Below are 23197 nucleotides of genomic sequence, written 5' to 3' on the forward strand. Positions count from 1 at the left end.
TCGGCGGCGACTCTTCTGATTTTGCCTCTCTTTGGCATCTCTTTAGTCCCGGTTTTGTTATCGTGAAATCCCGGTAGCGACAATTGGTGACTCTGCTGGGGAACACAGATTTCCCTAAGTAAGTCTAGCCTAGTTTGGGTTATTTTTATGTTACGCACGTGATGATTTATTTGTTATTTACTTTTTCTATATATATATTGCTTTTTAATGCTAACTTGTATATATTTTCTTTGTTTGTTTATTGGTCATAAACCTTGGCTCTCTGACGAAGAATTTTGGAAGCAATAATGATTGCAATGAAAAACCTTGTGTGAAAGACTCTCCACCCGAGTCTGAGAGATTGCTTGAGATAAGAGAGGTTGAGTAGTATTGGTTCACGAGGTGCCTTCCTCGTTAGGTTCGTACGAGAACCTCACTTAGTGGTAGGTTCTCTTAAGGGGATAGATGATCGTCGTGCTTTCGGCGTAAGCATATTTTCCTTTACTAGAGTCAATGACCCTAAGACCCCTTTTAGAACCTTTAAACTATGGCTAGCCTAGACCGATGGTCGCGTAGTATAGGCCATTGAGGTGCCTTCCTCATAAGGGTCAATACGAAGATCTCACTTAGAGTAGATGACTTTGATAGAGCAGTCGCCTGGCAAGTAAATTGACATAAGCGGCTGACAGTCAAGGAAATCCATGACTCTAGGGGCAATGTCTTACACCCAATTTTCCAAGAGCCCTAGATCACACAAAGCGAGAATCTTGGTTTACTAAGAAGTCATTATTAACTCCATGCTTTATCACGATGGTTCAAAACCATGAACCCATGCCTAAAAACCTGTGGAAATAATAACTAAATCATTCATTCATAAACAAACATCACATTCATGCATTTGCATATCATAAGAAAAACCTAATACCACCTTTTGTTTCTACCCCACTTGCTGATTTCCCGACGTACGCTCAAAACTAGAAGCATGTCTCAAGCAACTATGGAAGAACTCCAACAAGGCCAAGCTGCATTAAAGGAAGAGATCAGCCAACTGAAGACTCAGATGAGCTTGGTTATGGAAATCTTGCAAACGCTATTGAAAAAGGAAGGAAATCCCACACCAACCTCCATGATGGAAATGGTCTCCCTTGTGCCTCTATCCGGCTCCACCTCACGTCATGAGTTGCCTCAGGGATACTGCCCCCAACCCGAACTTCTGAGGTTTCTTAATCAACAACCATTGTTTATTCCTCAACTAATTCCGAGGAACCAAACGCGGAATCGGAATTGGTGCTCAAACCATAGGAAAAACTCTTATGCTGAGGCCAGAAAAAATCAAAGAGGCAAGAGAAACAGTTTGACCCATTTCCCATGTCATACAGTCGAATTCTACCTTTTTTGCTCACAGATCATTGGTGCATTTAAGGGTACTAGGACTTCCTCCAACACCTCTTCCCTTGAACTACGACATGAATGCTAGGTGTGAGTTTGTTTACTATGGAAATTGGTAAAGAATCGTTGGTCCTCCCTAGGGCTTGAAACTTAAGGGTTACTTGCAGGATCAACCAGTTGATCCTAAGACGTGCTAGTACAAGTGTGGCTTGTTCAATTCGACGGGGCAACTTTGTAAGGAACGGCTCCTGACAAAGTATTGAACAAGTGCAGGTTTTTTCCACACGAAGGGTTTAAACGACGCTATAGCCTATGGGTGACTCGTGACCGACAACACTATAGCATTCAAAAGACGTACACGGCGAATACGCTTTTGGTGAACTCTATTATCGTGACAGAATCACTGTCGACAGCGTAGACGACAACGTAAAGTGATAACTCAAAAGTAAATGAAATTAAAATAAAATGTTCAATGGGAACAATTGAAAAGTAAGGAAGTTGCATTGAAATAAATGTGGTGATTCACGTACATAGCACTCTTAAAAACTCTTGCTTCCTCGCGCTGGGAATGAGAAGTTTCTTACAAGTGATTTTTAGTACAAGGTGAACACCTCGAGCCCCTCGTGGGATATCCTATTTATACTAAACTAAAGAAACTGCCTACAGGCAAAAACTCCTAGAAACTAGCAGACATTGTGCTACACGATCTGCAAACTGCTCTATCCATGTTCTGCAAACTGCTCCATATTCTGGCGCTTTATTCTTCTTGTAATTGCTAGTCATTTTCCAATTTCAAATTTCTCCCGCCCAGGTGTTTAGGGCGACGCTGACTCCTATGTGTTTGGCACGATCCAAAATTCCTGAAGTCCCAAGCTTCATTTCAGTCGACGGAATAGCCTTTCGACCAAAGTGCTTCTTCTGTCGGCTTCATCCCTTGATAACTTACATTTTTCTCAACTTTTGCTTATCTCAGGCACATCTCCACCCTTTGATGGGGTATAAACCCTAAGTTCACAAGACCTTTTCATTAATTACGCCTTTAACATGCCTTAGAGATTTCTCGTGGTAACAAAATGCCCCCCAAAGATGCCATTTTCGAATGTCGACGTTTGTGAGATGATGGCATCTTTGAGATGTCGACTAACTCCTTAATGCTTCCACTTCTACTTAGTGGGACACCTATTTGCCCCACGTTGATGACGTCATATAATCATGACGAACGTTTCCTTTTTTCCTCGAGACGCACAAAATCACGTCTCCATCACTTCACGTCTTTATGACTGAAACGTGCTTACCGTCATAACTGCCCTCTCTCCTCCACGTGTCTGCAGACGTGGGAACATGGGTATACGTGTCGAAAATAGAAGATCAAATGTTCACTCTTCTTCTTTTCTCAGGGTTTAACCCCTATAAAACCCTTGTTCTTTCTTCTTTTTTTTTTGCCCTCTTGCTTTAGCAAACGATAATCTCCTGCATTCTGTTTTAGTAAAAAAAAAACCTTCTTCTCCAAAAAACTTCCACTTCTTCCATGGCTAGCTCAAGCAAAAGTAAAGCATTTCGCTCTGCTGCTAAACTCACACATCCTCTCACCATTGAGGGTAAGGAGTATGTTCCTGAGCCTCCATTTGCAGAAGAGAAGGCAAAAATCTGGCATTCTCAGGTATTAATCCCTTTCTCCTTGGCTGATGAACCTTTAGCGTTTTTAGGTCCTCTCCCAGAAAATCGTCGCCCTGAGATAACGAGAACAAATTCCCTTTTCCCCACCGATCATCTCTCTGAACCATTGGTTCCTGCCCAAAAGCCTTTTTCCCTTCGTTATGTCGACAGGAATTTTAGGACTGCTCCTCCCAAGAACTGTCCTAAGTTTTGCGCCTGGATGGATCGATTAGAAACAGAGAAAATCGACCATTGGAAAAGGACAGGCGTCTACACCCTTCTACAGATTGCCCGTTATGGCCCTCCCCAATCTTGTGGCATGCTACTGGCTGCCCTCCAATTTTGGGATAGTTCGACCAATTCTTTCCATACCAAGTGTGGCATGATTTCGTCGACACTCTTGGATATTGCTGCCATCATTGGCTTAAAACCGACTGGCGAAGTCTTCGACTGTGAAGCCGTAGCACCAATCTCTCTGCGGTTTGACATTGGTGACTCTCGCAAGCCGACGTACAACAATTTCATTGATCACCATGCCACCTCTTCAGGCCCTGTGATCGATGAAGAACATGTGGCTTTCCAGACTCTTTGGCTATCTCGCTTTGTTTTCTGCTCCAGATTTATGCAGATAGCCAAACATTTTGCTCTCCTAGCAACCCAGCTGCACCAAGAACGCGACATCACCCTGGGCCAATTAATTTTAGCTTCTCTTTATGAATCTCTGTCTGAAGTCGTCTGTCAAATCAAACTCTTTGACCCTGAGAATTCAAAGAAGAAAAATGTGTTGGTCCATGGACCTTTTTGGTTCTTACAGCTGTAGCTCAATGCCACTTTCTCTAAAGATATAACCCCCTATGGGATGAGGAGGGTTACGTGTCCCCTAGAAGAACGAAACCTCATTTGGAAGCGATTGATCCCTCTGACGCCCATTGACAAAACCTTCCCTGACCTCAAGGTGTTTCACCTCTTGTTCAACATCCTACTGACCCGTGCTGACTTTCATCCTTTCATGGCCCCTTTGAGCTGTCGAACCGAAGGTCCCGAATGGCTCACCAGGGTTTTTCCTCCAACCGAAGATGAACATAAAAATGAAACCCTCCTTATCTGGAGACGTCTTCTGGTTCCTCGATATCTGTCGGTTGTAACCTCCGACAGCAACCCTGGCTTAGTTGCTTACCAACCAAACCTGGTAGCCAGACAATTTGGCCTTTGTCAGCTTATCCCCAAATCTTTGTATTCTTCTCCTGACTTACTCACCAACATCCTTTGTGATCAGCCCTGGAGTGTGATTCAAGAAGATCTTGAAATTCTTTGGGAAAACCGACCAAAGCTTCATTCCACTCCCTTTCGACCAGCCTTCTTCTGCACTAGAGAGTTTGATGATTGGTGGCAGTCGTATCTAGCCGTTTATATTGGCTCTCATGAGGCCAAATTATCTGAACTAACTCAGGCTTTTGTTTATTTGCAGGAAAAATAGACCAAGTGTAAGGCTCTCCATGTCAAACAAATTTGCGCTTTTCAGAACTATTTCCAAGTTGTGTATCGACCTGATAATCTTCGTCAAACCATCTTTGAGGTCGCGGCCGAATTAAAGGATAAGGTAATCGACAGGCTCCCAAAACTTAAAATCCCTGGTTATGCGAAAGACAAATATCTTTACGCCCTTCATTTTGGAAACATCAAGTTCCCTCCTTTGCCATCTAGCCCATTGGCTTTGGCCTTTGGCAATTTGGTTCCAGAGTGGTTTTATTATCCCGTTTCACACGTACAAAATGCTTATAAGAAAAAGTCCGACAAAGTGGTACCGACGAAGCATTATCTGCCTCACTACTCAGGGCCACTTCATATTGATCCTCAATATGTTAGCGAGTTCAAATCCACACAACTTGGTAACACTTCTCTGGAAAGTTAACACCTCCTTTCAATTGGATTTCGCCGCTCACTTGTGTTTTTTATGTTTCTTTACAGCGATCCCTCTAGACCATGTGGATCACACTCTGGCCAAGGAACCCACCCTTTTGACACAAGAGGCTCAGGTTCGACTCTGGCTGAATTACCGTTTTCTTTTGCCTCGGTTTTTATTCTTAACCGTCATTTCCCCTTTTGCAGGCTGCTCCTGAGAAATCCTTTGATGATGATGAGCGCCCTATTGCTCAAGTCTTTAAAAAACCCAGTTCTTCGGTATGCACCTACATGAAGCAGTCTCACTCATCCTTGTGATTTTTCTAAGGGAAACACTACGTGGTCTCTAACTTCTTACTTATGTGCAGGGTCAACCATGTTCGACAGACCCCACTGTCTCTTCTCACTCCAAGAAATCCAAAAAAACACAAACGCTCCGCCGCCACAGGATCCGAGGTATTGCTTGTCGACTTGTCTGATCTTCTGGCTAGAATATCGGCTTATAACCTCTCTTCATGTCTTCAGCCGACTTCCCAGCTGACCCAACCATCTTCTCAGCACTCTCACAAATCCAAAGGCCATCAGGGTCACAAAAGGAAGAAGCACGATTCTCCCTCTAGGAGTGGTGAGACCAAGAAAAAGAGACACCATAAAGTGCTCACTCCAGAGGCTCCTGCTTTAGATACCGACACTATAGTGGTCGACACTTCCATTCTTAACAAAGCCCCTGATCCAACTGTGGGGGCTTCGCAGTCGACTAGCACCCCCGCTGCTGCTGCCTTGGGAGAAGAAAATCCAGATGCCATTTCCCCTACGTCGACACAGGTAATCACTTGTTTTACTGTCTTTTCCCTTGGGTTACTGGATTTCTCTTACAAACATCTTTTTCCTTACAACAGGCTGATGCTTCTGCTGAGCCGTCTCACCCTGTCGCCGACTATACTCCTTCGTCGCTGGCTTCTTCTCCAGCTCATCCACTACAATATGTCGACACCGCTGGTGAGTTCATTGGCTTCCCTATCCAGACTAGTGATAGTGACTCTGACTCCGTCACTAGTCCTGCAACGTACACGGATTCCAGTTCGACTAGTTCTGACTCTAGTCTTTCTTCAGCTTCCTTGCCTTTGCAGGATTCAAGGGGACCAGTGAATGTCGACACCACTAAAAACCCACCTTCTCAAACTACTCCTCTGTCAGCTGTTTCTCCTCCATCTTCCCATGGGATGGTGATAAAGCCTTCTGCCTTAGAAGCAATTGCTAGGCTTCGCAACCTAGTGAGATCGTGTGATGCTTCTTCTGACTCTGAGCATCTTCATCACTCTGGGAAAATGGGTTCTAAGGCGACGAAGACCAAGGCTTTAATGGACAAAGTTCGCTTTCACGCCTTGAATCCGGACCTCTCTTTTGTGCTCATGCATGAACCTGCTGTCGGCCCAGAGATCTTGCACGTGCTTGCCCAACTTAAAGATCTTCAGCTCTCAGAATATGCTAAGCGTGCAACGGCCGCTTTAGAACAACTTCTGGTTCCCATGCTGCGCTATCTCGACAGTGTTAGGGAAAATGAACGCCAGATTGTATCTACTAAGGCCTTTGTAAAGGAAAAGTGGGAGTTGGTGAGGAATGCCGACGCAGAGGTCACCAAACTGCTAGGGACTATTGAGGAGAAGAAAAAAGAGTTGACCTCCAAACAAACAAGGGCCGTTGAGATACGCCAACAAATTGATGTCCTTCGGCGTCAAATTGCTACTTTGGACAGTGAGTTGGAGTCAATTACTAAGGAGGAGTCGTGCTTTATCGACGAAGTTATAAAACCTGTCCAAGCCATTGTGGAGCAGACCACCGGTGATGCCTTAGCGGTAGCTGAAGAGCTTTCGACTGTTGAGAAGAACTTTGAACAGCTTAAAGTCCAGGCCGACACCTTGGAACCCACGTCTCTCCATTACAACTTTGAGCTTAAATCTTTTCAATCCAAATTTGGCCAACTTTGACCGCTTTTATTTTTGTGTAATATTTGAACAATGGCTTTTTTGCCAATTTAATGTCATCTTCTATTTCAGCATTGTGTATATTTATTTTCCTTGCCTTTTGTAGCTGGTTTCAAACATAAATTTCTCCAACCTAGTTTACTCGACAGTCATTTAGTCTGTCAAAATTTTGACCTCTTGAAGGAGAGGCCTATACTTTTTCAAGTACTTTCCATTTACCCTCAAGATCCGCCTATCTGGTGCCAACTCTTCGACCTCGTAGGCGTTATTTGAGAAAACATGCAAAACCTTAAACGGTCCCTCCCAATTAGGGGACCATTACCCAAAACTCTATCATTTCTATCCATAGGCAAGATCACTCTCCAAACTAGATCGTCGACAACAAACATTTTTCCTTTCACCTTTTTATTGTAGGCTCTGGTGACTTTTTCTTTCTGCCTCTGTAGTGAGTCCAAGGCTAACATTCTCTCCTCATCTAAATTGACCAGTTCGTCTGTCATCATGCTCCAATAATCTTCAGAAGGTATTTCATATTGCCTTTGGGTTCTGACTACCTGAACCTGAATCTCTACTGGTAACACTACAGCGTGTCCATATACCAGTTGAAATGGAGTTGTTCCAGTTGCTTCTTTTGGTGACGTTCGACGTGCCCACAAAGCTTGATCTAACGTCTTATGCCAATTTCTTGGCTTATTGTCTACATGTTTCTTTATTAGGTTGATGATCACCTTATTGGCTGCTTCGACTTGGCCATTCGCCTGTGCGTAATAGGGGGTAGAAGTCAGTAATTTGATTCCCATTTCTTTTGCAAAATCTTGCACTTTTCGACTAGTAAAAACTGACCCCTGGTCGGTTGTGATTGTTTTTGGGATGCCAAATCTGCAGATGATATGACTTTGGACAAAATCTATCACAGCCTCTTGGTCTACATTTGTTACTGCTATGGCTTCGACCGATTTTGTGAAATAGTCGATACCGACTGTAGCGGGGTATTCGTTACCATTAGAGATATTGACTAAATCCAAGGTAAATCATACAAGTTGAGTCGCCACCGCACTTCTATTTATCCAAAGGAATGGTTAGAAAGCGAACAAAAACCTAAAAGTTTTATCGAATCAAAAACTAGTAAAAAAGAAACAGAGATCTGGGTAAGGGGGTTGGTTATGTAATGGGAAGGTGTTAGGCACCCAAAACATCCTAGGTACTCCTAGGGAGCCCTTTTCATACTTGTGAAGGTTGTTGTCTTGTAAAAATTTGTTTGTGCAAACATGATTGAAGAGGTGAGAAAAGAATATACAAGTTTATTTACATTTTGTGTTTGAATGGATGAACCCATTGCCTACGTACCATCTTATAAAAAGATTAGGATCAAAACCTCGTAGTTCGGGGTAAAAATCTCAAAAAAACAAGTTGGTGAATTGATTGGTCCCAAAAGCCTTAAGGTCTTTTGTTATCAAAGGGAGAAAACTCAACCAAACCACAAATCCACCATGTGAGGATAGCTTCAACATGCTAGTGAGGGGTTAACCCTATAATAAGCATGGAAGACTTATTGTCCATCACTAAGGATATAGGTGAGTATTACATCTACCACAAGGATAACTCAAACCTAATAGCTAAAGGTGATGAAAGATTTTGATTAAGAAAGTGGCCATTGGAACCACAAAAGACATTTGAATGGGTTATATTTACCAATTGGAAGTATGTACAGAAATGGTCAAAGTTGACTTAAAAGTTCAATTCAAAATAAGTGTTATGAAAAGAAAGTTTGAAAATCAAAAGCATAAGGCTTAGGTTTCTAATGTTGAAAACAAATGTTGAATGTTTGCACAAAAGTTTTGGCTTGGGTTAGAGTGGAGAGAAGAAGAAGAAGGGCTAAGTCCTAAGTAAAACAAAAAGAGAAGGGATTAAGAATCAAAACCACACAAGGAGTTCCTCTCTTGAGATCATATTGATGATCCAAGTAGCTCCCATCCTTTGGAATAAGCAACCACAAAGCATAAGCAATCAAACAAGTCTCACAAGAGATCCTCAACGTATCTTGTATCTTCCACTTGGATGAACATGGCAATGGTCCTCCAATTAAGCTCAAATGGAAACTTCTAGCACAAAAGCACACACATCAAAAGTTCCATGAAGTAAAACAAGAATGGACAAGAGTGAGTTTAGAGATTTGGGTCTTCTAATCCATCTTCACCATTAAGATCCTTTTACTCCAATTTTGCATAAGGAAGGTCCTAGAATCTAAGTCCAATTCTCCATTTTTGCATAGGGGGAGTCCTAGAAACTAAGTCCATTTCTTTGCATTTGGTCCACAACCATCAAAACAAAAACACAAGCACAATAATATATACACAATTATGTGCTCAAGTGAGCAAAAGGCAAATGGCATTAACATAAACATGTGCTCAAGTGAGCAAAGAGAAAAGCAAATGGATAATATGTGCAATAATAATAAATTGCATAAAAGGTAAATTGCATAAAGTAAATGTTAATTGTTAATAGTTAGTGTTAGTAGTTAGTGTGCCATAAGGCAAATTTGTAGCGCTATGTTAAGCAATCGTAATTGGACTTATGTAGAAGTCACAACTATCTGAGGTCGGTCAATAATAATGTAGGCAACAAACACAAGTTAGGAGTCTTGATTAGTGAACCAAGTCCCAACAACTTGCCATGCCAAAAAGGAGAAGAGAAATGATCTTGTATTGGTTTAAGCCTTTTGCATGATTTAGGAGACAACCTATCCTTAATGCAAAGCCATTCACTTGATCAATTGATCAAGATGAATTAGATTTGAATCAAGGAAGATTAAATCTCCCTAATCAATGCTAACTTATAAACCTTCAACTCATTGATCAAAAAGAAAAAAAAGTAGAAGAAGAAGAATGAGAAAATGGATAAGAGAAATGGAAATGGCAAAATAAAAAGGCATTAAATGGAATACAATGTACCAATCCTCATATGTTGACCAATAACATTGAAAGTCAAGGTCAAACAATCAAAACAGGAAGTGAGATGAAGATTGGAGGTCAAGAAATGAATAAACTATTTTTGGCATTTTTTAATATTAAAAATAAACTTGAATTAAAGTATTAAAGAAAGGTCAGACTTCAAAATCACTTCAAATCAACCTTGAAAGATCCAAGTGATTTATCCTAAGTTCAACAAGGTCAAACAAAGTTTGACAAAAAATTTCAGCATTTTTAAAAGTCATAAACTATTTTTAATCAATTAAAAATGAATAAAAATAACCTAATTGAACTAAAATCTCAAATAAATCTCAAATCAATTTGAAAATTGATGAGAATACTTTTCATAGATCCACCATCATTCAAATAGGTTAGGAAAATATTTTGTATTTTTTGAATATCAAAAACTATTTAAAATGAATTAAAAATAACCAGAAAAGAGAAAATTCACAAAAAATATCAAATGACAAAATAAAAATCAGAAATAGAAACTAGAATTTATTTGGGAAATAATGCAATTGGTCCCATAATTTTTGGATAAAAAATGAGAGAGATATGATTTTTTTGAAATAAAAGGAATTTAAGAAAATAAAAACAGAAATTATAAAATGCAAAAAAAGGAGGAGTGTTGGATCTGAGCTCATTAATTGAGCTAGCAGATCAAACACTCCTAAGCCGCGCGCCTATGGTGATTCACGGTCAATGCGTGCACATGTGAAACAATAGAAAGTCATAACAAGCAATGGCTAAGATTCAATCTGGGAAATAGATCCAATGGCCAGGATTTAAATTGGAGATGATGAAGCCACCGGAGCCACCGTCTTCTCCGATGAGCTTCAGGATTCCGGCCAAATTGCAGAAACTCAAACCTCCATCAAAACGTGTGATCTATACATCATTAGAAAGCTGGGATGATGTACATCATCCCTATACCATCCACTTTCCTTCTAGATCTCTATAGTGTGAGAAATCAGAGATGGAAAAATCTGGTGTTCATCATGAACTCAATGAATTTCAAAAATTAAAAGCATAAACATGATGCCTCCATTAAGAGGACTTCAGCCAACACAAAATCTAAGCCAATAGGTCAATGGATTAAGAGAATCGAAGAAAATACCAGTTGGAGTGTAAGCTTGAGTTCTGGTAATTTCAACACGATGCCTTGCTTGCTTTATCAAAACAGAAGTTCAATGAAGTGTATAATGAAGGTCTAGAAGCATTAGATCTAAGAATACAACCAGATGAAGCTGAATTCGAGATCTGAAAATTTTTGAGAAAAATGTAATTGCTTATTTAGTGATGGTTATGGAGAGAATTCTGCAGCATTTCAGGTTGAATTGGGTGTCTGAAATGGAGGGAATGGAGTCTCTATTTATAGAGGAAATGGCAAGGAGAGTGTGAAAGGATCCGTGTGCATGGCATGTGAAGCTTCATTGCATGGGCTTGCATGATCATGCACAAGGCCCAAAAACAATGCCAAATGAGTTCTTCACACTAGCCAGATGGAATTGGACGTGTGAAATGCAAAGGCAATTGCTCATGTAGCAAGATTTCAAGTGAATTCTCCATTTGTACCTAAACAATCATCTCTTTGAAAGTACCATTTAGAAAATCCAAGAATAGGCATATGGGTAATGGTTGGAAAGGTATTTGTATGAGGAACAAATGTTATGTTGGACAAAAACTCATTTGGAGTGTGGAAATTTATTAAATTTGAGTTTAAAGTGTGATATGCAAAACATGTCAAGGCAAGGTTTCTAAAATTGGCCAACATTCAAGCCCTTCTGTTTTGGTGATACAAGCTTCAAATAAAAAAACCTCCAACATAAAAGTTGTATATCTTTTCAAGAAACTCAAAATGGACTTAAATTATGCATCATTTGGATTTTTGATGAAGACGTTATGGGCACTTGAAGTTGGACTTTTTTGACTTTTAATGCCTTTGACCCAAACGGACCTATAATGTCTTGCATTATCACATGTATTTCCTTTGAGATTTTGAAATTTTGTTCAACATAAAATTTGAAGTAGACATCCTAAGATTTCAAATTAATTTGATCCCACCTCAAAATCATAAAAGATGAATGAGTTATGTTCTTGGGAAGTTGACCCAAAATTAGGGTTTTGGTCAAAATGACCTATAATGTATTGGAACGGAAGATGGTTTTCCAAGCTTCAAATAAAATTTTGATGGACATGAAAGTTGTTCATATTGTCCTTAAGAACATTTTTTATTTTGGAACCATCTCCATTTGACCAACACATAAAAAGTTAGGTCTCAGTGTATTTCAAAATAGTCAGATGAATTGACTGATCAACTTCTCAAGTCCATGCCTCATATCTTGATGAATTGATGATTGATGATATTCAAATAAGTTCAAATATGCATTAAATGATGAATTAAAGAACTTCCCTTGATTTTATTTGACCATGGGCTGAGGTTGCTTCATGAGCAAGGCATTGTGGTGCACAGATGAATTAGGGTTTCTCTGAAGAACAAGACCTCAAACCCTTTGACTTGCTTTGATCAAAAATGATGAATTGAGATACTAGGTAGGCAAATTTGACGGATGAGAGCTTTGGGGACCATTACCATGCTTGCTTTCATCTCTTCTTGACCATGTCTTTGTACCAGTGATCTCCTAGAAGCTTTGGACTTTGTGATTGCTCAAGCTACAAACAAAAGATGTTAGTGACATATTTTTGTGCTTTTGGTTAGTAAACAAAATGAGAAAAGCAATGATATACAAGCATGTTGGGTGGTCTCAAACCACTCACAAGAAATCCAACTCAAAGGCAAAGGGAACCAAGATGCTAATGATCCTTGAGGCTATGCAAATGAAATGTTACGATGCCATGAGGGATCTTAGGGACAAAATTGGGGTCTTACACCGACCAAAACATACCTTTGTTGTTTAGACGAGGCTGGTTTTATTTCTCTGATAACATCCAGTGCCCAACCTCGAAAAGGCCAGGGCTTCACAATTGTATGCAACTCGCTCGCAGGTACATGTTGTATGCCCCCATGTATTTGGCATTCCTGACAGCTTTTAGCAAATTCAATGCAATCTTTCAACATTGAAGGCCAATAAACTCCTGAGCGCATCAGGATCCATGTCATCTTCAAACCCGCTTGATGCGCCCCACACGCTCCACTATGTACACTAGACACAGCCACATATGCCTCGCTTTCTCCTAGGCATTTTTGTAAAACTCCTTCAACTGTCTTTTTGAATAGTTCATCATTCACCAAGACGTAGCTAAGGGCCCTATATTTTACCTTTCGATCTGTCGGCCCTATAGGATTACGTAAATAATCGACTAGCGGTTTACGCCAATCACTTTCTCCCTCGTCATCGACGATCAGAATTTCAAAATGATATTTATCTATAGCTCCCAACTTTATAATCGACAAATCTGATGGTGATAACAATGTCGCTCGTACTTTCTCTCTCACTTGGACCTCTTCATCCTGGTCTTTCGACGCTTTGTACCCTGAAGCCTCGTGTGCCAAATCATTTGCTCTCTGGTTCTATTTCCGTGGTATATGCTGGAGGTTGACTTGCTCAAACCTCTTGAGTAATCTGATGGTAACCACAAAATACATGATTAAATTTTCTTTAACACGCTTGTATTCTTTTGATACCTGCTTAATTACTAACTCAAAGTCTCCCATAATTTCGACATTCCTTGCCCCCAATTCTAGCAGTAGTTCAAGCCCTATAATCAATGACTCATATTCTGCTTCATTATTTGTGCATACCTCTTCAATTCTGTATTTGAACTCTGCTGGAATTCCATTTGGAGAAATTATGACTCCTCCTATCCTAGATCCATGTTTATGCCTTGAACCGTCGAAGTATAATCTCCATGGCACTATGTCTACGTAATTTTGCGTCATTTCAACCATTGAATGGTTGACAAGGAAATCTGTCACTACTTGCCCTTTCATTGCTTTCAAGGGCACGTATGTCAGAGAGTACTCAGTTAACGCTAAAGCCCATTTACCAATTCGACTATGCAAAATTGGTTTAGATAACATGTGCTTAATAATATCAAAGTGAGAAGATACGTACACATCAACAGGCTTAATATATTGCTTTAGTTTCATACAAGAGAAATATAGGCATAGACATAGTTTTTCTATATCACTATACCTAGTTTCAGGATCCTTAAGTATTCAACTAAGGTAATACACAGGTCTTTCGACACATTTTTCATCCTCTTGGACTAACATACTTCCTATAGTCGATTCTGAGGCTGCAATATACAACCTCATTGGCCTATTCCTAACATGAGGGGCCAATACTGGAGGCTTAGTCATATACTCTTTGATTTTGTCGAAAGCCTCTTGGTGCTCTTCTTGCCACTTAAAATCCTCATTCTTCAATCGAAGTAGTGATGAAAAGGCCTTTGTTTTGCCACTTAAATTTGATATAAATCTTCTAAGAAAATTTATTTTGCCCAACAAAGATTGTAGTTCCTTTTTGGTCGACGGAGGCTTGACGTCCATAATGGCTTTTGTTTTGCTTTGGTTTACTTCAATACCATTTTTATGCACCACAAAGCCAATACTGGCCTGCACACAAAAAGCACACTTTAATGGATTCATTTTCAATCCATATTTTCTCATCCTTAAAAAGGCCTTTCGGAGATGTTCGACGTGAGTAGGTCGACCATTTGATTTTATCACAATATCATCAATGTATACTTGCATGAAATCTTCAATAAAATCATGGAACATTGAGTTCATTACCCTCTGATATGTTACTCCGTCGTTTTTCAAGCCGAATGGCATGACAACCCACTCATATGTTCTCAAGGCTCCTGGGCATCGAAACACCATCTTCGGCACGTCTTCTTCTGCAATAAAAATTTGGTTATATCCAGCATAACCATCTAACATACTTAAATATTCAAAACCAGCGGCCGAATCGACCAGCATTTCCGCTACGAGCATGGCATATTCATCTTTGGGGGTAGCAGCATTTAGATCTCTAAAGTCGATACATACTCTCAAAGACCCATTTTTCTTAATTAGTGGCACAATATTGGCCAGCCATTCGACATACCTTGCAGTTTGTATAAACTTGCTTTTTAGGAGTCTTTCTACTTCTGCTTTTATCTTTGTCATGATCTCTAGTGCGAAACGCCTAGGCGTCTGCTTTACTGGCTTTCTTCCAGTTTTTATTGGCAGCTTTAGTTCGACCAAATCCCTACTTAAACCAGGCATTTCGTTATAATCCCAAGCAAAACAATCTCTAAATTCTTTAAGTAAGGATATTACCTCAGATTTTAGTTCTTTGTCGATGTTAGCGCTGACGTATGTTAACCTTCTTTCGCCATTTTCGCCAAGGTAGACTTCCTCCAAGGGGTCTTTTGGTTGCATTTTCTCTTGTGCCTTTGGGTCTTTTTCAAACCCTAAAGGCTCATCATCATAGATACAGTCCAAACGCTGCATGTCGATGTTTCCTTTAGCCAATACTGGCTTATCTGGAGGCTCTGGCTCAATAGCCACATTACCCTCTTTCTTTAACGCATAGGCTTCGACAACCATGTTTTCTTCAGCCTCTAGAGCCTATTTTATTTTGTTCTCGGCAACGTATGCCGAAATCCTTTTTAGAGCTTCTAGCTCAGTCATCATTAGTGACATCTCCCCAGCCTGTCGGTCGGATACCTGTATAGGGTGGATCATTTCAAACGTTCTACATCCTAAATGAAGCCATGAGTCTCGTGTAGAGTTAGATAATCAAAAGCTTCACTCAGATTTGCATACACATCCTCAGCTGGAAAACAAGGAGAAATGTTGTCCATCTTTCTCTCGAATTCCTTCTTGCCGACATTATTCACGTCAGCCATGAAGTATCCTTGGTCGGCTTCGATATTTTCGACCACTCCATCTTCTCTCCAAATCACCAATCTTTGATGTGTTGAAGATGGTACGGCTCTGACACCATGGAGCCATTCTCTACCAAATAACAAGTTGTAACTTGGCTTGGCATCTATCACCATAAACAGTGTCGGTCTAGTTATTGAACCCACGGTGATATTCACCATAATCACACCCATGGTGCTTTTCGTTTTTCCCCCGTAGTCAGACAAGACCACGTTGTTGGATCTGATGTCAGTATCATACTTGCCAATCTTCCTCAGAATATGGTGTGGCATGATGTTGACAGTGACGCCACAATCGACCAAGACTTTGTTGATAGTTACGCCTTCCACTTTGGCCCTAATCAATAACGGTTTCAAATGATTTTTCATAGTCATCGTGGGCCTTTCGAAAACTGCTTCTTGGCTTTCAGCAGAACCATCGTTTAACACAAAATAGCATCTTGGATGGTGTAATGCCATTTCTTCAGCGTCAGCATCGTCTACCGACTCCTCCACTTCAGTCACACAATTATATTCTTGTGGTAGAATTGACACCACATTGACCAAGATGTCCAGGCTTGCTTCAGATTCTGAATTGAAGTCATCAGTAACTTCATCAGAACATTTCTCAGTTGGTCGACGGACATACTCTCTGATCCGTTCTTTTGTCGTTGTGTCGACCTTCACAACAACCTTCTTTCCGGCATTCGCACCACTGGCCATGCCTCTTCCAGCTATTCCTCTAGCAGCTTCTCTCTCGGCCTTCTTACGCCTCTGGAAGTGTCTCCATTGAGTCCTCGACATGGGATTCTTCCCCAAATAATTTTCAGAGACATGAGTCCTTTTTTCAGACTTGAACTCACGCCTGTAATTAATTGCTAAACCTCCTCTAGCAGCAGCAGCCCCTTGTGGGGTTTCTTATTTCTCCTGAGGCTTGACCCAAGTGCCTCTAGGGACACTTTTCGATGATACGAAGCTCCTAGGCCTTGCCTGAGCATTTTCCACAACCTTTTTTGAGCCTCTTTCATTCTGGCGCTCTCTGTTCGGCCCATTTCTTTTGCTTTTGCCCAATTGTAGCTTCTGGAAATTTTTCGCGGCTATTTTGTCGGTGACAGCACCACACCTAGGGCACAGGCAAACTTATGAACCCTTATTCTTGCAGCGATACAGGAAATCTACCAAGTCTTCATCAGCCCTTGGGTAAACTTCAGCTATGTCGATATCTGGGCTTTCACCAGTTTGCTCCAGCATGTCGGCCTCATCGTATTCGGTGATCTCGACCATGTTGATCTCGACTGGCTCCATGAATAGAGCTTCCTCCTGGTGGAGAGGATCAGCGTTGATCTTCATTCTGTGGCCAACGAATTTCAGCCTGCCTTCTCGAATTGCTTTTTGAACCAGATCCCTGAAAAGGTAACAATTAGAGGTATTATGACCAAGATAGTTATGATACTTACAAAATCCTCTTTTCTGTCTTTGTTCTAATGGTGGTATTTTAGTACCAGGTGGCACCACCATTTGACCATCTTTGACTAAGAGATCAAAGATTTTCTCACACTTTGTCACATCAAAAGTATAAGTTTTCGAAGGGAATTTTGGATTGTTTTCGACAGGATTTTTTCCTTGTGCAGGAAGTAATGATCGACACTTATAGGCAGATCCTTGTTTTAACTCAGCCACGTCAATTTCTAATTCGATCGATGAGGCATAATCAGCCTTATATATTGGATATGTCGCGTCGTAGTCGACAAACGCTACTTTTTCTTTCTTAGCCTTATTGTGTCTATTTTTTTCTAACCTTAGCCATTCGAGATGTCGAACTCTATCAGCCAATTGTGATATACTCTTCACAAAAGTTGGGTCTATTTTCTTCCTAATGGAATAATCTCACCCCCTCTGTAGCCATCTAAACAAGTTCATGTTCTGGTACTTGCGTAAAGCACCTGGCCTTTAATGATCTAAATCGATTCAGATAATCGTCGATGCTCTCGGAAAACCTTCTCTTGACACTAGACAATTCTGCCAAACTAATTTTGGAGTGTCCTTCGTAAAACTGTTCATGGAACTTCTTTTCTAATTTGGCCCACGAATCGATTGAACTTGGGGCCAAAGAAGTGAACCATGTGAAGGCAACCTTAGTCAGAGAGGAGGGAAAGTTTTTTACTCTCAAACACTCATTATGAGCTAAATCTCCTGACTCTGTTAGGTATCTGGCAACATGCTCTATTGTAGATTCACCAGATTCTCCCCCAAACTTAATGTACTTAGGCACTTTCATTCCCCTAGGTGCCTCGGCTTGGAGAATAAATTCAGCCAACGGGGAGGCGTACAGTGGCCTTTGCAATGTGGCACCCATACCATTTCTAGCCATAATCCTTTCGACAATAGTTGTCAAATTATTTTCTACTGCTAAGTCTTCTTGTCGATGTTGATCGACAATTTGACCAGCATCTTGGTATCGGTTAACCAATACCATCTGGTTACGTCCTGCGACTCCTGATTCAACGCCTTGATTTTGTTAGGGTCCAAGGATTTGTCCCTCGTGGACTGTCTCATCTTCTGCTGCCCCTATCTCCATCTGAACAGGAACGGTTGGCCTAACCACTTGTGCCATCTGTCGAGTCGGTGCCCCCAGAAAATTACATAAGCGCGTCAGTTGATTCGCTACCTGCCTATTTGTCTCAGCAGATTCCTGTATAACTGGATTAAAAGCTGTACCCATTTGATTGGTTAAAATATTAACCAACTCGTGGTTACTATCATCCATTTGCTGCCTCAACACCGCTATTGAAGTGTTCGACAGCGGCATGGTTCTGTTCTGAGTATTATTCCTAATGTTGCCCCCTTGCATTGATCCTTGCAAGGAGGGATTCGTGTTTGGAGCGTTGTTTGAAAATAGTGTTGCACTTGATGCCGACTGATACCCTAGCATTAAGGAATACGGCATTCCATAAAGAGGATCTGTGGTGCCAAAGCGAGGCACATAAGGTCTGAACGTCGTTATCGTTGATCCTGAACCCCCTGGTAGAGATAGAGGAATTGATGTTCCAAACGCACCCGTAGTCGACATCGTTGGGGTTGCACTTGTCATCGACGGCAAAGTGGCAACCTGTGAAATTACTGTTTCCGTAGTGGATAAAGTCCCTTGTGGCACTTCATCTGTATTGGAATTTGACATTTTCAAAGTTTCTCGTGGCTTACTATATAGTTTGCCACTTCTAAGTTTCATGCAATTTCGCAACTGCACTAGCACTGTCCCACTGGGCGTGCCATTTTGTTTACTGTGGAAATTGGTAAACAACCGCTGGTCCTCCCTAGGACTTGAAACTTAAGGGTTACTTGCAGGATCGACCAGTTGAGCCTAAGACGTGCTAGTACAAGTGTGGTTTGTTCAATTCGACGAGACAACTTTGGGAGGAACGGCTCCTGACAAACTATTGAACAAGCGCAGGGTTTTTCCACACGAAGGGTTTAAATGACGCTATAGCCTATGGGTGACTCGTGACCGACAGCACTATAGCATTCAAAAGACGTACACGACGAATACGCTTTTGGTGAACTCTATTATCGTGACAAAATCAGTGTCGACGGCGTAGACGACAACGTAAAGTGATAACTCAAAAGTAAATGAAATTAAAATAAAATGTTCAACGGGAACAATTGAAAAGTAAGGAAGTTGAATTGAAATAAATGTGGTGATTCACGTACATAGCACTCTTAAAAACTCTTGCTTCCTCGCGCTGGGAATGAGAAGTTTCTTACAAGTGATTTTTAGTACAAGGTGAACACCTCGAGCCCCTCGTGGGATATCTTATTTATACTAAACTAAAGAAACTGCCTATAGGCAAAAACTCCTAGAAACTAGCAGACGTCGTGCTACACGATCTGCAAACTGCTCTATCCACGTTCTGCAAACTGCTCCATATTCTGGCACTTTATTCTTCTTGTAACTGCTAGTCATTTTCCAATTTCAAATTTCTCCCGCCCAGGTGTTTAGGGCGATGCTGTGTTTGGCACGATCCAAAATTCCTTAAGTTCCAAGCTTCATTTCAGTCGACGGAATGGCCTTTCGACCAAACGTGCTTCTTCTGTCGGCTTCATCCCTTGATAACTTACGTTTTTCTCAACTCTTGCTTATCTCAGGCACATCTCCACCCTTTGATGGGGTATAAACCCTAAGTTCACAAGACCCTTTCATTAATTACGCCTTTAACATGCCTTAGAGATTTCTCGTGGTAACAGAGTTCCACTCAGGAGCACCCGGACACTCGATCGAGAGTTGTAAGGGCTTCAAATATAAAGTTCAAGAACTGATTAATTCAAAGGCTATCGCATTCACACCAAACAGCCTGAATATACTGAGCGACCTAATGCTTCCACATGTAGGCACTTCTGCAATGACATAACCACTGTCAATGGATGAGAAATAAGAAGCTGAATAAGAGCCTCCTTGGGGACTATCATACATAAGTTCCTGCAAGCATGATGAAACCGGTCTACGTTTGAAACAAGGCTAATCCCGCCAACAATTATGTTATCATTCATTTGTTTTCATGTGTAACTTTCTTGCTTGTCATTGTAAGATTCACTCTTAAAAACTTGGTTTTGCAACAATGAAATGAATATGCATGTTTTAAGTCAATCCAATCGTGTTCACTCTTATTTTACTTTTGTTAAAAAATTAAACTTAGAGGGAGAATGATGGAAATAAGGTACACCAGCTCACTACATGTATGCTTTTAATAAAAACCTTGCTGATGATGTAAGGCATTGCTTAAAATCCCCAAACACTGAAGGTATAAGGATGGTAATCCCTAGTTAACCCCTTTGAGCCTAGAAGTAGGAGTTTTCTTCAAAGCAGAAAAACCTCACATCGTAAACCCGGGGCAGGGTAGTCTTCAGCTAATTTGACCATGCGTTCAATGCTTAAAAGGAAAGAGTAGGGAGTGTCCCATTTGAGGATCAACCACATCCTGGGGAGTGTCTTTCCTAAAGGACAACCGCATCATTTCCCTCAAGAGAGGTCGAAATCATAAACCCAATGGTTGTCCCTCGCCAAAAAAAATGTGAGACAGTCACAAATCCTTTCAAACCAAATAAACAAATGTCACACGATTTGTTCCACAAAAAAAAATAACTTTAAAAAAAAGCACGCTAAGTCGAAACTTGAAAACAAGTGGCTTAGGCAAAAATTAGGGTATCCCGATGGACTGTAAGCAAAAAATCAGTCCATCAAAAATTAGGGAAGTTAAAAAACAAAAAAAAAGCAGAAGAGGAATCGAAAACAAAAATCTTCAGCAAGAACAAAGTCGTGTGACTGCAAACACAAAAACAGGAAGGCAAGTGATTGTCACTCCCGAAACCTTGTGGGTTCTTTTACTACCACTCCCATTGTTCTAAGAGAAGAACGTATGTGTCAAACTAGTTGAATGTAGGACTGAAGGGTATCAAGGAAAATGGGCGAGCTAAATAAATTTTTGAGCCATAAGTCATTTTTTTCTCAAACCGTGAACCAGCCCACGTTAGAACCCTCAAAAGACCTAATTGAAGAAAGGTCTATTTTGAAAGCATGTTGCATTAGAGCTTGTGTCAAAACTGACTCCTATTTGTTTTGCTAAGTATCAGTATGACTTTTGTAACTATTGACCCATTCACTATATGTCATCTTTTCAATGAACAGACTTGGATTTCTAAAACTACCATAAACATAACATTAGCATAAACAGTTTTACTTGTGAACGAGCATTGACATCAATAAAGTTTTCACAATGAACATGACTTGAGAAGTTTTGGTCACCCAAAATAGGCAAATTTCCCGAGGACTCCGATGAGTAAAGGCCACCCTCTTATATTGATCTCACCAGATGGCAAGGGATCTGAGAACTTCGTTGAGCAAGACACTTCAAGATCCAGTCAGTCTGGGACAACCATGTCGAGATTAGGCAAATCTTACCAAAGGCAGTTGGCTAGGGAAATTCCCTCAAAGATAAACCAGTCAGGGGAAAATCCCTTCAAGGTTAGTACTAAAGCAGGCAACCTCAAAAGCACGAGAAAGTTAAAGCACTCCAAGAGATGGATAAACAGGGGAAGCCAAACCCAAGACAATGAGGCAGAACAAATCAAGATCAGTCTACCCAAGGTTTGCTTCATAGCTTGTGACTGGGGCAGTCCATGTAGATACCTAACAGATTGGGGAAAGACTGGCCATAGAGAGAAAGCATTTCCTTATATTTTGGATTTTCTTGCTCAGATCAAGCATGGGGCATCAGAATATCCAGACCAAGCTCACTACGTCAGCCAAGTTCAAAGCAAATGTCAGGAAGTCATGCTAAACACATCATCCCATAACTTGTCAACAATGAGCCTTAAAGCCAAGCAAAAATATTCCCAATTTCTAAATTCTTGACCTACCTCTGGGACATTTGTTGAATTATCCAAAACCATTGCATCAGTCACTATGCACCAACCATGTCGCTTCACTCATATATATCATGCATCATGCATAACATGAAGCCCTTCCCCGACAAGAATAATGAAGCCAACCCTCACTTAATACCTTACAAAGTTAAAGCCTACTTGGTAAACCCAAAAATCTAATCACCATCGGATTCAACCCGATCCCGTCCAAACTAAAATCCAAAATCCTAATTGTTATTGGTACCTCCAAAAACATCTCTATCATTAACCATAAAGCCCAACCATATTTGGAACAATCCATATATGACACTTCTTTCCATTAACCATTTGATGATGATGTTCTAAACCCTTTTTCCCTCAACCCTTTGATGACGACAACCCTTTGATGATGACACCCTTTTCCATCAACCCTTTGATGAGGGCATCCTTTTCCATCAACCCTTTAATGATGACACCCTTTGATGACGATACCCTTTTCCATCAACCCTTTGATGACGATGTTCTAAACCATTTTCCATCAACCCTTTGATGATGATATTCACTAACAATCTCTCATTAGAAACAAAAATAAATCCCTACAAAAATCCAAATACCCAGTCGCAATCCCACATGCATTGCACGCATCACCTTATGCATAATTTTCCCTCTGAAACGGGAAGTTCCTAAGCCCAACCATAGTTGGCACAATCCATATACAGCATTCTGCATACATCGGCATTCCGCATACATCGGCATTCTGCATACATAATATTGCATCATAGTATACTCTTCATAATGGGGAAAGTATGTTTGGCATAAGCTGGATTCAAGCCTTTCTCAAAAGCGCAAGGATCCCCGTGAAGAACCCCAACATGATTCCTCAAAGTATCTCTTTTTATTTTCCTTTTGAAAATATTGTTGGCCCTTTGTCAGTACCTTGCCTTTCACAGGTCCCATCTGCTCTTTGCATGGGAAAACCCCATTTTGCCTTTTTCAAGTCTCCTCATCACCTTTTGCACGAGAGAGTTTACCTTTATCAAAACTTTG

The 23197-nt window shown here is 40.8% G+C and overlaps 1 protein-coding gene across 1 annotated transcript; it reads right to left on the bottom strand.

Annotated features, from left to right (window-relative positions):
• Positions 1-16894: 16894 nt before the first annotated feature.
• Positions 16895-18125, bottom strand: LOC127129580 (uncharacterized). The gene is made up of 3 exons (XM_051058735.1): positions 17875-18125; positions 17313-17627; positions 16895-17159 (listed from the first exon to the last, which is right to left on the bottom strand). The coding sequence occupies exons 1-3, from the start codon at positions 18123-18125 to the stop codon at positions 16895-16897; spliced, it is 831 nt and encodes a 276-aa protein (XP_050914692.1).
• Between the last annotated feature and the right edge of the window lie 5072 nt (positions 18126-23197).

The sequence above is a fragment of the Lathyrus oleraceus genome, chromosome 3 (genome assembly GCF_024323335.1).
Source record: "Lathyrus oleraceus cultivar Zhongwan6 chromosome 3, CAAS_Psat_ZW6_1.0, whole genome shotgun sequence".
NCBI classification, from domain to species: Eukaryota; Viridiplantae; Streptophyta; class Magnoliopsida; order Fabales; family Fabaceae; genus Lathyrus; species Lathyrus oleraceus.